The 15609-nt window shown below is 37.3% G+C and overlaps 2 protein-coding genes across 2 annotated transcripts; both read right to left on the bottom strand.

The window, feature by feature from the left end:
- Positions 1 to 45: 45 nt before the first annotated feature.
- On the bottom strand, positions 46 to 3806 carry LOC103987442 (SEC12-like protein 2). The gene is made up of 10 exons (XM_009405751.3): positions 3352 to 3806; positions 3101 to 3195; positions 2355 to 2505; positions 1848 to 1939; positions 1644 to 1743; positions 1485 to 1560; positions 1272 to 1392; positions 488 to 604; positions 335 to 402; positions 46 to 258 (listed from the first exon to the last, which is right to left on the bottom strand). The coding sequence occupies exons 1-10, from the start codon at positions 3745 to 3747 to the stop codon at positions 179 to 181; spliced, it is 1296 nt and encodes a 431-aa protein (XP_009404026.2). The 5' UTR covers positions 3748 to 3806; the 3' UTR covers positions 46 to 178.
- A 456-nt stretch (positions 3807 to 4262) lies between these two features.
- LOC135640106 (AP-4 complex subunit mu-like) lies at positions 4263 to 15329 on the bottom strand. Its single transcript, XM_065154242.1, has 13 exons — positions 15172 to 15329; positions 13308 to 13402; positions 11365 to 11568; positions 11057 to 11173; positions 10780 to 10908; positions 10179 to 10305; positions 8695 to 8795; positions 8474 to 8578; positions 8254 to 8348; positions 6733 to 6820; positions 6421 to 6481; positions 6274 to 6347; positions 4263 to 4644 (listed from the first exon to the last, which is right to left on the bottom strand). The coding sequence occupies exons 1-13, from the start codon at positions 15227 to 15229 to the stop codon at positions 4546 to 4548; spliced, it is 1353 nt and encodes a 450-aa protein (XP_065010314.1). The 5' UTR covers positions 15230 to 15329; the 3' UTR covers positions 4263 to 4545.
- Between the last annotated feature and the right edge of the window lie 280 nt (positions 15330 to 15609).

Genomic DNA, 15609 nt, shown 5'->3' with positions numbered 1-15609 from the left:
CTATTGGGAGCTCTCAATTGTTCTTCTTGAACCCAGAGCAGAAAATAGTCGGTCATTCTGTCGGTGCATTCATTCCATTTGGCGTCCAAAAGCATTCCTGAACATATTATTCAATCGAAACGGTCCCTTGTACGACAAAAAGTATCCCCGAACAAAAAGCAGCCCGAAGTGCACCCCTTTAAAAGACTCCCGTAAACCTCAAGTAATAGACCAGAACGGCCAGCATGATAACCAGCACGAAAAGCCACAGGTTGGGCCCTGGCGACGGACATATAATCAAAATCTTCAAAAACATAAGCATGCAACTAGACCAAAAGGCAGATCGAGACTTTACCGCTACTTTTTTGGCTCTCGATTACTGTGACTCGTGCATTTGAATCGAAGGATGTAGAAACCAGTGCCCTGTACGCGACAAAGAAAAAAAGTTCTTATGACCCTAAGATTATGATGCGGGGGGTGGGGTGGGGTGGGAAGGTGGAATAATAACCTTGAATCTTGTGTGAAAGCCAATGCAGTCACGATGCCAAGGTGTGCCTTTTTAACCGTCATCTGCACCCGCATATCCAACGAGCTCAATATAGTAATATCCCCTTCAACAGTCCCACTGCAAACAGTGAAGAAAAGGCTCTTCTTTTCAAGAAAATAAACTACGGAAGCAAAGAATTTTCCTTTTTTACACAAAATAATGAATGTTGGGTGTATTCAGTCACTACTGATTGAGCCACATATTGGGATGGCCTATTTCCAAAGATGATACAATTATGGACTCTTGACAAAGTCAAGGCAGACACAAAGAATGATGAAATGCTTTAATACCTCTTTAAGAAAGACAGAAGAATCATTCTGTTCTCCGAAATCCAGATGAAAGGAAAAAATCTTAAGGGGGTCAAATTAGAGCATGTTTGCATCATTAAAAGAACAGAAAATGGTCACCTAAATTATTTCTGAGTCGAGAAAAGATAGTTAGATGGTGGTAATTATTTCTGAAGTTCGGCTTAGAACTTCAGATGCATAAAAAAAGCCACAAGTCAAAACAATAAATAAAGGGGTATGACAGGACGTTACCCCAGGGGAACCCACAAAAAGCTACAGCTCATATTTCCAAATTCAAATTACTCTAAGTCATATACTTCTGTTACTATCAACCTTGTAGACTCACAGAAGTAGAATACGACTAATAGAATAAATCATGCAAATGAAATAGCAAAGCATAGGAAAATATCACTAACAGACCTATACCCGGTGATGGACGTATAAGTTGAGTCACTTACGCAGCAAGGTGTTTACCATCCATGGATACGTTGAATGCGGAAATTGGATCACGACCTATCTTTCTTTCTCCAACCCTCTTCCATGAAACGGAATCCCAAGACACTAGCTTTGCTTGGTTACCTGTACGTATGTTGTTTGGTGTTATATCCTATAAAAATTGAGACTATAGTGAAAAACTTCCAAGAAGAAATAGCCTTATCCAACAACGACACCGTGCATTGCAGTAACATATAAAACTGGATTATCAGCCCTGGTCTGAGAGAATCTGCAGAAGCCAAAAATTTCACCCTGGAAGCAGATATAGTTTAGAATAGTATGTTCAGCAAAAATTTCAAACACAGCCACATATAAGAATAACTTAAGAAACTTACAATTTCCCTTGGCAGACTGGCTATAGCTGTTGATGATGTCAAATCCCAAACTCTGCATGGGCCACTGTTGCCCAATGACACAAGAAACTTACCATTTGAGCTGCAAATCATTTCATAGGCTCAGAAATGATACATGATAACAAAAAAAAAAAAAAAAAAAATCCAATAACTTTATAAATTTAGTATGCATAGGCGTCCATCCACCTAAAATCCAGATCCTTCACGGTTGTATGAGCATCAGTTTGATCCAGAATAATTTCCATGCTTGGCCACTTGAAGACCCTCAAATGCCCATCCTGCATGTAGCAGCTCAAAATTAAAGACGAGGCATTCATGTAAATTCATGCATGTGGCAGCATGTCTTCTGCTTTTCTTACTCTCCTTTTCTAATTCTATAGTGTTACTTTTCCTTACCATGTAGTCCCATGTATTGTGGGGGCTACACCATAAAACTTTAAACAAGTTACATGAAATTTTAATCGTCTTTTTTCAGGGATATTTCATTGATGGAACATGAAATCTCAACTGTCATGCAACTTATATAGAATGCTCGGATGGTATAAGAAAGCAGTGTCCACTAAAATAGATGTCAACACTTAATTACTAAGCAAGAACATACTGCAGTATGAAACATCCAAATGATAACTACTACAATATCACAACCTTTTATGTTCTCTTCCTAACTGAAACAACCAGAAAGAAATTACCTACCTCACCACCAGTTGCAAGTATAGAACCTTCAGCGTCAAAGGCCAATGCTAACTGCAGCCCAACATCTTCTAATGGTGTCAATATCTTTGCAGAAGATTTCAAGGCCAGTTTATAGGTTTTCTTGCTCTCTGGAACGTCCCAGTCAAACCATCTAGAGGGGCAGATAAAAACAAATGTTCACGATCACAAGAAAGATCAAACCATGCTTATTCATCATAAACAGAAATCTCTGGCACACTACATCGTAAAAAAGCAAATAAATATCACTAAGAAAAGCAACAACACCCAAAACACTGAATAGGAGAATCTGCATATCTTTGAATGTTTCTCTAAATCTCATGTTCTCCATTTTAAAGCATGGCATCGTAGGATAGCTCTCAAATTGTGACAGCTAGATACACTAAACATATTGCAAAAGTCTTTGCAAGTGATACAAGTATTCTTTTGTAATAAGTCGTTGAATTGTGACAGCTAGATGCCAATTCTTCTCCAAAAATTAGAGAATAACAAGTGTAAAAAATATAGGGAACTGAGAGTTGAAAATACATCTTGCTCATGATTTCGATGTCAAAACTGTATATGAGGGCATGAATGCCGAGTCAAATTAACTTGTACATTTTAACCAAGTGCTTGTGTCAAGTTCATGGTATCTTTTTAGCGCAAAAGGTATAATACCAAAAGCACAAGAGTTTCAAGACAACGATATTGTAACACTAAATTGACATGAGGACGAGAGTTTCTGACACCTGCAACTCTTTGGAAACGCGCAGACAACGCCGTCTCCTCCAGGGTGCACCGCCATCCTATAAGGCACATCGGCATCGGTTCCCAACCTGAAAACCTACACCAGGCAACGAAAACTTCAAGAATCAAGAAGCCACGCCTCATAACCACTTCAGACGCTAAAATTATAACGAAATTCGAAAAGAACAAGTTCGGATTCAGGAATCGATGGGTTACATAGGGTTCTTGAAACTGAGGGAAGAAAGAATATTACCGGCGTGTCGGAGAGAGATCGCGAGATCAAGTCGAACTCGGCAATCAGGAGGACATTGGGAACCCCGCTCCGTCCTTCGCCGCCGCCTCCCCCCAGCGCCACCAGGAGCCAATTGGGATCGAGCGTGTGGAACGACTGGCCTCCTTCCTGTTCCTTCTTCTCCGCGGCCTCCTCCTCGGCCACCGCCACCTCGCCTCCTCCTCCTCCTTGTTCCTTCTTCTCGGCGGTCTCCTCCACGGCTGCAACCTCGCCTCCTCCTTCCTTCTTCTTCCCGGCGGCCTCTTCCTCGGCAGCGGCAGAGGAGATCCGGTCGATGGGGACCCAAGCGGCGCAGTAGATGGGGAAGCCGTACGTCTTGGAGCAAGGCGGGATCTCTCGCTGCCGTCTCCTCGCCATTTCACGTTTCTTTCTCCTCCCCGTTCCTAACAGGCCTTCGTCGATTCTTATTCCTCTCTCTCTCTCTCTCTCCTCTACTTCTGGTTTCTCGGAAGTGGTGGGCTAGGGAACGGGACCCGCGGTCAAGATCATCGATGACCCACCAGCCTTAGCCAATCGCGTTCAATGTGCCGCTCTGCTTGCCATCGTGACCCTTCTTAATCCGCGGTCGCATCCGTGCAAAACGAAAAAATCATTAGCTTACTTGTTCCCTACTAGTTGGCGGCGTAAATAAAACCTAGTAATATTTCCTATCTGTTGTGCTCATGCTTCGTAGAGATAGTGCAGTAACACTAACGCAGCCGTTACCTCTGTTCCCAACCTTTTTTAATTATTTCCTTTAACTTTCTAGTTCTTTCTTTTTATTTGATTTTTTTTCTCTCAATTATATATATTTCCCCTTCTTTTGATTATGATTGGCCAAACCCAATTAAAATAAGTAAATAGGATGGATCCAGATTACAAAAAAAAAAAAAAAAACACACAACTCACTGTCAGTTTTGCTAATGAGTGCTCGTTAACAGAGCAAGTCATGACATATTTACTGACCTGACCGCTCTAATCTGACATACAACAACACTTGACAAAGGAAGAGAAGAAAAAACAGGCACCATGCTGCAAAAGTTGGGGAGGGGCTACTAGTTCGGTTCTTTCACAAACTTTATTCTCTAGTTACTCGTCTCCAAAAAAAAAGTACTCATCGAAGTCTCCATCTCCAACACCTTAATAATAACAAGTAGAAACAAGCTTCGAATTTTCTCATAAGCGAGCAACATAGGAGTTTGATTGTGTGACGTATCTCACCCACCGATATGGGTTGTAGGAGGGTGACTTCTTTGCTATCTGTAGATATCTTACCTGCTCAAGAAGAACAATGACACGAGTAGGGAAACCCAAGGATCAGAACTTTATTGCTAATAACTTTTAGCTCAAAATCAAGAAGTGGCACTCATGAGATTGTTTGAACTTTGAATCACATTAAAGGAACAGAATCACAGAAATTAAGTAAAAACAGCATAGAAGGAATTATCCTAGAATGAATTGAAAGGTAAACCATCCAAGTCTTTTCTTGTCAGTCGGATCATTATGGAGCAAAGCCAAACAAAAAAGAGTCCATAAATAATTTCACAAATTCCCTAGGACAAGCGAAACAGCCAAGATGGACATCTAGCATACATTTGGTTGAAGCTTGTCATATGAACAGTGTGACCTAATTATTATGTAAGTTACTGTTCTGTCCTATTTTGCAACAAAATATAGCTACTAGCTTATAGACACTCATGCTGAACTCTATGTTTGAAAATCAAAGTAAATTCAATGCCAAAGATGTTTATAGTCACTTTGCCAAGGGGTCAAACTATTAACAAGCACAGAAATTCTCACATTTTATAAATAATGAAATCACAAACAAGAATTAAAAGTTAATCAGTTATTCAAAATCATGTTAGTTGCAGCCGATCCCAAAGAGTTGGGCCCTCATCGGTTATTGTTGTTAATAGCCTGCTTCTAGTAAATCTCTAAAATGCTGTAAGTGCTCCAATTCATTTGCCTTTCTGATAAATAATGAACTATGTAGTCAACCTAAATCTACACCCACAAACATAACAACAAAGAATTATGTAGTCAACCTAAATCTACACCCACTAAGAAATGCTGTAAGTGCTCCAATTCCTTTGCCTTTCTGATAAATAATCAATGTAATGTCCATTGAACTGACACTACATATTTAATAGACCGCTTCTAGTAAATCTCTAAAATGCTACTTCCGCTTACCATACAGGCATAACAATCACTTCCACTCTTGGAACACAAAATTTTTCCCCGTCTTGGCCAAGCAGACCATGTACCCAATGACGCAACAGAAAAAAAAAAAAAGTCTTAATGGGAAACCACTATTAAATCTAAATTGTGCAGATAGATATCTTCGGTCCCTTTGATCTTTAGCAATTATAAGTCCACGACCTCAAACATAAAATGGTGATAGAATCAGGGTTGGATTAGACAATAGAGTTTTCACTATAATAATTTTTGCCACAAAGTCAGAGCACCTGAACTGTCCACTTGCTTCCAAATATACTGACAAATGTCCAAAATGTGCACATAACATTTATTACATCAGAGTTTGCCCCAAGCTTCCAGCGTAGATCCATGTTCATATATACACAATTAATATGCTTCAACATTATCACCATCTTAAGATTATAATATACTAGTAAACCAAACTGAGAACTACCAGAAAGACTAAATAGCCAAATTACCCACAATAACCAGCAAAAAAATCATTTAAGATTAATAAAAAAGAGCATTACTCGGTTCTTGCATATCTAATGACAATTATTTGCCCCCATTTTAAGCATCCATTAACCATCAATGAGATACTTGACAGCTAAGAAGTATCGGAATTTGTCTCTTTCTCAGCTAATTCAAGTAACCTAACCTGGTGGATGAAAAGGACATGCTAACAAGTAAAAAAAGTTATCGCCTCACCTGAAACTTTGATGCATTGTACATTGGTATGGTAAAGTTCATGTTTACAGGTCCAGCTTCTCTGGCGATGTTTCCTGGAAAACAAGAACTTTTAACAAACAGGATAGAAATTTTTATCAATGAAGAAATAAGCAGAAATGTTACTACCATGTGATTCCTGTGAAAATGTGAGCTTTGCACGCAGTGTGTGTTCAGACCCACCCACAATCTGAAGAACTTTCATTTGTAAGACCAAATGTGAACAGACAACTCAAAGAGCTATAATACAATATATAAATATTTATCTTATGACCAAGGTTTAGTGGAAGATATGACTAGTTAATACTTGGAACATGAATAGTCTAAAAAAACATACCATTTTTCCATGAAGACCCAGATATTGATAACAATATGTTAAAAATTTGAACAAAGAAAGTAAAAAAAACAATAAAAGGAAAAAGAAATAGATGAAAATCCTGCCTTCTTTAGACACCATTCAAGTCTTTTAGCTCCTTCCTTAAAATCAGCCGTCTGTCCAACTGCACCAGATTCTAACTCAAAACTAACCCTGTACATCATTGTCCAATATCTTTATCAGCAACAGTTACCAGTCATCACTACTTTTGGCCATTAATTACCGAAAATATATATTCAGAACCACAATTGTATCACACAGTAAATTATGATACCATTTAGAAAAAAAATCTATAAAAGAAGACTTCACCAAGGTCGTGCTTCATATGTGATTGGTTTCATAATTAGAATTGTGACACACATTCGTTAGGATATAAGATATGATCAGCTTTCCATGCTTTATGCAACAAAAAGAAAGGTTCCAGAAACTTAACGGAATAAGTCTTTTAGAAATAACGATATTGCATTTATGAACTACTTACCAACCTTGTAGAAGTATCAACAAATAATATTAAAAAAAATTATGCATATAGGCCATCTTAATCTAGTAGTGGAAACACGAAAAGTCAAAGAAAGACGAGGACTGTCTCTTAAAGTAGAATACACAAGATACACTGAAACAATAAGAAGATACTTGTAGAGGTCACCAGTAACTGAAGGAATAACTTCAAAAGAACATCATCAAGCAAGACAAGTGAAGCACATGCAATAGCCGGTAGAAGGGAATGTGGTTACAGATCCAATGAATCTGATCAATCACCCAACAGTATAGCATAGATCGTTCAGTGAATTTAAATGTTCACATATCTTTCAAATATCTCACCTAAACAGAACCCTCAGTAGAACTCATTTATGTTATTACTCAATTTAATTAGCAAGAAGTGCTTTAAGAGAATAATAAGGTCCAGGGCCAAACGCATGAACACATGATTGGTAGGAAACAAACCATAAGAAACTAAAAGGATGAAGATTCCTGATAACGAATTGATCAAAAAGACAAACAACACTAAATACAGCATACCTTGAGAAAATTATCCTATTAAAGTGGTGATAGATCTTCTGAAGGACAAATTCAACTAAGAGAATTCTTCACAACTGGAAGATGCTTGTACAGTGGAAAAAAAATGAAATACACCATTTTTTTACTGGTCAATTCAGAAGGGAGAGTTTTTAACTGCAGGTATAAATTGGCGGACATGGCTTTTAGTCAGTTAGATACATTCATAACAATCACAGCCTTTACATGTTTTTAAAATATCTAATTACCTATTTAAAACCATGATTAATGCATGAGTGAGCACATGTGACCCTGGAAAAAAAAATTGCAACAGTAATCACAAAGGTCGAGAGCATCAGCAGAAGAATCCAAAAAATCCAGAATAGTTCACATATGATAACCATGAATGAAGAAGCAGATATCCTAGATTAGCAATGATTAATTGTCAATACAAATGATAGCAATAATGAAATTACATAGTTCAAATGGATGAAGTTATAGATTCCTACAAACGGTTACCAGTGAGTTGACTGTAGGAAACATAACAGTGAGAAGTGAACAAGAGATGTAAAGACAAGGAACAAAACCACCTTGCTGTATGAGTTGGCACTGGCATTTGAATTGTGATTGTGTTAGCAGTAACACTCGCCGAGAAATCAGCACGTACTTTTATAATAACCTCAGCCTGTTAAGCATAAGAATATATATTGTCTGATATTGCTGATCATAAACAGAATTCAGAGACAACATCTCTAAGGATTAAGGAAGCATCATGTTATAGTTAAAAGATCCTGATAAGCATGACCATACCTTTAGTTGTCCTGCTTCTTCAATCAATGCATTGACACGGAAAGGAGGCTTGAACTCCTGAGTCATGCGGTAGTTCATTACAGCAAATTCTCCATCTGGAGGTATCTATCATCAAAAAGAACAATAAGTACCTTGATATTGCTTTTGCAATATATGTTCTAATTGACAAGTATAGGTTTTTATTAGCATTTGAATATGTATACACAAAGCAATACACGCACCAATGTCAAAGTTCTGTCGACATCAAAGCTGTCTAGGCGAACTGATTCATGGAAGTTACAATCATCGAGTATTACAGCCCCTCCTGATGAACTTCTATAATCTGAAACATAATCAATCTTGTAGAACTTACATATTACAAGTTCACAATACATGACTTTAAACTACAGTAACAAGTTTACTGAACTATAAAAGATACACAGTTCTTCCCATGTAAGTGAGCCAAATAATTCTCTATATAATTTTTCTAAAACCAAATAGAACAAGATTAATATAAGAATAAATTCATTAAGTACAAAAATCTATCATTTATAAATAAGTCGAATAAATTCTGCAATCTGCAGTACGGATGCAAAGCTCGTTATGCATTTTTTCCTGTCTTAGTGATGCTTTGTTTCCCAACAATTTGTCCATTAATTCTCCCCAACTCTTACTTTTAAGTAACAACAAAAGCATATAAATTACTTAGAACTATTTATGCACTATTTCATCAATAGTTCTCCCCACTTTTTCACTTTTTTTCAAATTCAGAGTTTCAGCACCACATGATTTATCCTTGAAAATTGAAATTATGTCTTTAATTCCACATATGTAACTATGCGACAATGCACTGACCGCCCTGAGAATTCCGTCCCAGATGATCATTACAATCTTTACTGTGGTGGCTCCTTTGGCCCTGCTACTTCTCTTGCAGGGACCGGCAACCTTCTCACATACACATGGGACAACAGAATGGTGGTCTGTAACTATTTTGGATGGCCTCAAGACAGCACACCAAGAACAACCTACCTGTATTAGAGTCTTCGCTGACTCCAAAAGCTTAGTCAACATGCTATTGAATCGCAAAAGCATTCCTTGGCAACTTCTGCCCCTTTGCCATGACACCCTTCATCTAGTCAAAGCTGTCCAAGTCCTACAATGGTCTCACATCAATAGAAACAGCAAAACTTTTGTGCACGATCTTGCTAACTTTGGTAGACAGACCACTTATGTTTTTGGAGAGGTGACCGACGTCCTATTGAATGGGAATATCTCAGATAGACATGCCAATTAAAGAAATAAGAAAACCCAATGAAAACTTATGGAGTAGCACATCAAGATCGATGTAGGGCTCATGAAATCATTTTGTTCCAATACAGTTTGTGTATCACATTTAACAGAAATCTGAGCCAATCATCAGAAATAGCTCGTAAGCTATAGCCAATGGCTTTAGTTAACAAGTATGATGACCAAAATAGCCTGTTTTCCATAAATCTTAACAGACATGGAGGTGTCTAGTAGTCATAATGCAAAAGACTCTAAAATTAACTTACAGAAGATCAAAATCTAGAGACAGATATCTATTTGGATGTAGACTGCACGAGCACAATAATAAAGGTAATACGAAACAGTAATAGAAACATAAAATTCAGATAAATACAAAGCAACAACATAATCAGCAACTAGGAGAGGTGATACAATTAGAATACACTATATTTGTTCTTACCATAAACAGAAGCACTGCCTCTACCAATGCTCAAGTCCTCATTGAGCGCGAGATGAATTTCTGGATTTCCAGTTAGGTAGCTTTTCATCTGAATGGTGCCATCGATCTCTGATGTGAGTATATAACCCTGTTCCATTACAATATCTATTGTCAAAATGGTATAACATTAGGACAAAATCAAATCATCACCATTAGGACAGAGCTTTCACATTAAAAGGGATTATAAACTGAATTTGGATGACAGTTGTGTGAATTCGTAACTGCACAAACTTTGATAATAATGCTCGATTTAGCTTGCTATAAAACCATAAGCAGACAAGGAAGATAACCATCTATGTCAGGCAAATCAACAGAATACAACTAAACGAGAAGTTTCTTATGGTACTGCAGCAAAACATGAATTTGATAGAGAACTTATCTAATTTAACCATCAAAATCTGGCTTCAATTTATTTAATATGGATAAGTAAAAACACACTGTACAATGTATATATTTTGTCACATGAACAGGTCTACATGGGCATGAGTGATAATCTACTAAACACAAATAAGTTCTGACAGCAGCCACTTAATGTTACTGGACAAAAGACAAATTTACTCACACTAGAGCTGAATGTCACACTTATTTTTTCAATAATGTCAACAAATATTTCCTCCCTCTTCCTACCACCAGGTTCTGTAGATACAACAGATTTGGTAACAGCTGTCCCAGGCATCCTTTTAGTGCCTTGCTGCAAGCATGCAAATACTAACAGTTAACTAAAAGTCTGAAACACAAGCCAAGTAGACGAAGAAATGTATTCTAAAAACAGAACAGAATCCAGGAATACAAGAGATTCTCCAGATGCAGTGAATAATGTAAAGATAAATAAATGGTACCATAAACATCGATGCAGGACCAAGAGGAGGCAAACGTGCAACATCAACCTCAATCGGTTCATTGAATATATATGACTTCAAAACCTCTGTAGAGGTTGTTTGTGGATAACCAAAGTCCTAAAAATAGGATTACAAATGGAACAGATATCATCAACTGTAAAAAGCTTCAGTCCAATTAACACGGACAAGATATATAACCATAACATGATAAAGAATAGTTGTACCATAGCAGTAAATTGTGCCCTGATAAATCATGAAGTAAATAAAGAAACATTTGACTATTTGTAACATAGTAAACAAACACTTACAATAACTTCATCAAGTAATTCATAAACAAGCACGAAATTTTTTCGTAACGAGTCTTCATTAAGAACACCAAGATAATCTTTTATGACACGTGCAATTCTCTGCAAGAGCTCCAGAACAAGAGATGGTGAAATATTAACCCTTGTCGTTGCCACAAAGAACAACCCAGCAACCTTCACATGAATGTAGTTGACACCATCCACATTCTGTGGTCAGAAAAAAAAAAAACAAAAGAAACAAGAAGGCTTAGTGACTGGTAGATGCATCAACACAAATTTCTCATATGATACCAGAAAATAGATTTAGCAAAATCTATCAAAGATATTGTCTAATGGAATAAAAATTTGATAATGATTGCACCATCAAAGACAACAGTGAGTGCTTGACAGCAAATCAAGTTGAAGAAAATGGCCTAACAGTAGCCCAATAAAACAGTATAAGCTTCATCTAATATTCTTTTCTAAGGGGTCAAATGTTTAATTTTTGTGACTTAAGTAAAGGAGATTAATCATTTGGCCTAAAAGGAAAAGACGAAAAGAAGCACTATACCATTTAACCCCCAACCAGAAGATATATCTGTATGGTACTTTTCCAAAATCTTTCATGTAGATAGATAAATAAACCTCCTCTTGTGCAACAACAATTTAGCTAGACACTCCACCTTGTCAGCAACAAACTCAGAGCTTGAGCAGCTAATGTCACTGACATTGGCATACTCACAAAGCACTAATGTTCATAACTTACTAACTCCAACAATAAGATCTTTCAAAGACAATGCTATAGCTGGAACAACGACCATGTCAAGATGTGCTTCAGTGCTTCAGATAAGTCCAGTTATATATTAGGAGAATATAATCAATATATAAGTACTATGACCAGTCTCTTCTATATGTGATCGGCATGTGTCATTATTAGTCTATGAGAAACCAGTCTATGATAAACCTTCCATCTCTGTTAAATTTGACCATAAAAAAAATTATCATCCAAGATGTGTTATATCTCAATTGCATCATTAACAGGACAGATCAGCATTTTACCATTTTACCATTTTCCGTGGTATGGAGTATGGACCACAGATCGGCATTTTACCATTTTCTTATGCATGCTTCAGAGTTCAGACTAAAATTTTCCTTCTTTTCTCGTTTTAATAGTTTATGCATATGCCTTTGCAAATATTTATAATGATAGCATGCAAGCAATTTTGGTCAATAGAGCAACAAGTGGTTGAAACTTGGGAGCATCTTCTTGTTCTTGGAAGAGATGCATGTCTATCTATGATAATCTCTATATTTTCAATAGAATAGTTGGTTCAATCCATCACAGTTCTCAAAGAATGTAAAGGAGCAGGTCCAAAAGAATTTTCTACCTACTATTAGCCTTAAGACGATGAGGCCACTTGCCTCTTTAAACTATTCAGAAAAAAAATTATCCTTGTTACTAAAATTCAAGTGGAACAAATCATGGTATCATTGATCGTATCTGTACCAACTATCAGGATCCAGCCAACTATTTGATTTTCAACAGTACTAATAAAAGCCACAACTATTTCAATAGCATGAAAAGCAAAGTTAAAAGAATCTTGAAAATGACAACAGCAATTACACCAAAAATTTAAAAGTTCATATCAGAGATATAATGCACAATTTTGTTTAGTTGTTTGAACAAGATAATGGGCATGGATGTAACAGCAACTGATTTTCATCATCTAAGACTTGAGAGGAGAGAAAAAGGCTGCTACAGAATTAGATAAGGTTCCCACTAATAGCTAACTAAAAAAATACATTTTAAAGAACAGACTTAAGATATCTATACATGTGGAGATCCTCAAGATAGTTTTAAGTATGTTGATACAAGAATTGAATTGATCCTGAATGCTAATTTATGTCTTCGCAATATTTAGAAAGACAAATGATGCTACACTAGCTTTGCATATGCAAATACCTACAAAGACAGGAGGTGCCTCCTCTTCTTCATCCTCTTTCCAGAACTTTACTTTGCGGAAGAATATTTCAGCACTTCCTTTTGGCACTTCACCACGATCTAGACCAATTAATCAGGAAAAAATAAACTCAATATTTTTAACTGGAAACGAATGAGACAGCCTACCCACTAGAAACTTGAACATAAATCCACTATTCAAAGCTCAGTAAAAAAAAGCTTAATCTTATTAAGCATTACAAACATAAAGAGGAACTGGAAAAATAATTGTCAGGGCACTTAGTATAAAAGGCTGTACTATCAACTGATTCAACTAACAATTGGTAAGAGTAGTTTAGCTATCTTAATATTTATGGGGAAATAGCATATTCCCATGGTATGAGCTCAGAGCCCTCAAAATTGAACTAATAGAAGTACCCTGGATGACCAATTCTAATGGCATCATTGATCTGAATTTCAACGTTCTTCTACTTTTGGCAGATAAAAGATTCTCTTATAAGTTATAACTGAAATGATACACATGTAAAGCTCATCTCTAAAAGGAGCTGAGTATATGACCGTATGGTACTAATTTGAACATGTATCTACCTAACATGTCTAACAGCATATTTTCATAAGAATAAAAATCAACCTAGAAAATCTTAAGCAAACAAAGCAAGATGAACAAAGCAAATTGAAGTATCAGGAATCTAATGAAGCTTGAATGTGATCTACAAATCTATAGTTATCTAGAGTTCTAGACAATATAAATAAATTATGTCAAGCTCCTTTATCAGTACCTTCTGCTTTATAACTATAAACATCAAAACAATATTTGGAAACAAATGACCAAAAACCAGGTTTACATAACCTTTTTAATACTAATGGAATCTATCTTTTAGGCTGCAACCCATATAACCGAGTTGGTACTGAATAACCACATTGTTTCAAACTGAACAATTTTGGCTGCACAAAATACTCAAACTGAACAATTTTGGCTGCACAAAATACACAAACTTCCACGTTTCGCCTACTTCAATTGGTTATCCCCAAACCTCCCACTTACAAGGTTAATCTTAATTTTAACTACCAGTAAAACAGTTTGTCAATTAGGAGCAAATTCAAGTAGATGAACGAAGAAAATATACATGTAAGTCCAAAAATACGAACTCCTGTGGTGATTTCACTATTCCATCAAGTAGACACCACGGTTTCCTTAATATAACTCAGGCTTTAAACGAACAGTCAGAGCCAGAAAGGATTACGAGTAGGGTATTCAATAAAACAGAAACGTTCAGAAATATAATGAACCATTCACGAAATTCTTATAAGTAGGAAGATTAAAAGGACACGAGCATATGACCAAAATGGAGATTTGGTGTAAACATTAAGAACCATAATCTCAACACCATGGCTCCAGATAATTCCATAAGAAAAATAGTGCAAATATGCACCGGGGAGACGGATCCGGCCGAGCCTAGGTCCAAGGAATTATGGACCGCAAGCCCTAGATCTGCAGGATCTGCAGATCTCAATCCCCTGGCAACGAACCAAAATTAAGGTTTCAATCGTACGACAGAGCCATCCACAGATCTCAATGCTCTAGTGTGGAACTAAATATAGGGCGTGGTGTCGATCGAACGAAACGGCTGGGTCAGCGTTGAAATCGCGAGTGAATCAAGAAATGAAATTGGTGTTGTCGCCTGGCTGCGACAGCGCGAATAACCGAGACATCGAATCAGGATTTCAATCAAACGACACGGCCGTCCACGGGTCTCAATGCCGTGGCGACGAGCTCAATTTAGGGTTTCGATCGAACGAAAAAGGCGGGTCAGCGTTGAAATCGCGGGTGAATCAAGAAACAGAAGAGGAGAATAACAATGAGAGATTACAATCGCGGAAGACGATGTTGTCGCCTCGCTGCGACAGCACGAAGAACTGAGAGATCATTGCTTCTCGCCGGAATCCAGACGAAGAAAGAGTCGAGCGCCGGCACGAGCCGATGGGGATTTTACCAGTGTCGATCGACGCGAGAAATTGAGATCAAGAGCTCTTTTTATTTATTGACGAAAAAACCACGCTTCCCATCATAGCTATGAATAACGAACGGCGCAGATCGTGTACAAGATGATACTGTCGGTCGCGGTCCGTCACCTCAAATGAACGGCGACGATCAATCTTTCGTATCAAGATATCCTAGGAAGGGGGATCAAGAATAAACAGATTGATCGTCCATCCAAAATCATTTAGATCAGATCAAACGTGAACAGACAATTGATCACTTGATCTGTATGCATCGTTGCAGTCGGATGAGTCTGGTCGTGGTCGTG

The sequence above is a fragment of the Musa acuminata genome, chromosome BXJ3-6 (assembly GCF_036884655.1).
Source record: "Musa acuminata AAA Group cultivar baxijiao chromosome BXJ3-6, Cavendish_Baxijiao_AAA, whole genome shotgun sequence".
Taxonomy (NCBI): domain Eukaryota; kingdom Viridiplantae; phylum Streptophyta; class Magnoliopsida; order Zingiberales; family Musaceae; genus Musa; species Musa acuminata.
The sequence above is the reverse complement of the archived record's forward strand: the minus strand, read 5'-3'. Positions and strand labels throughout refer to the sequence as shown.

Bases quoted from the DNA above. Each gene is read 5' to 3' on its own strand.
- LOC103987442 (XM_009405751.3), bottom strand. From the start codon at position 3,747: ATGGCGAGGAGACGGCAGCGAGAGATCCCGCCTTGCTCCAAGACGTAC. The intron at 2,506-3,100 runs GTGTCAGAAACT...CTGCCCCTCTAG, and splicing joins GCGTTTCCAAAGAGTTGCAG to ATGGTTTGACTGGGACGTTC. The intron at 1,561-1,643 runs GTAAGTTTCTTA...ATCTGCTTCCAG, and splicing joins CCAGTCTGCCAAGGGAAATT to GGTGAAATTTTTGGCTTCTG.
- LOC135640106 (XM_065154242.1), bottom strand. From the start codon at position 15,229: ATGATCTCTCAGTTCTTCGTGCTGTCGCAGCGAGGCGACAACATCGTC. The intron at 11,174-11,364 runs GTAAGTGTTTGT...TCCTATTTTTAG, and splicing joins AATTACTTGATGAAGTTATT to GACTTTGGTTATCCACAAAC. The intron at 6,348-6,420 runs GTAGTAACATTT...CTTGTTTTCCAG, and splicing joins ATTTTCACAGGAATCACATG to GAAACATCGCCAGAGAAGCT.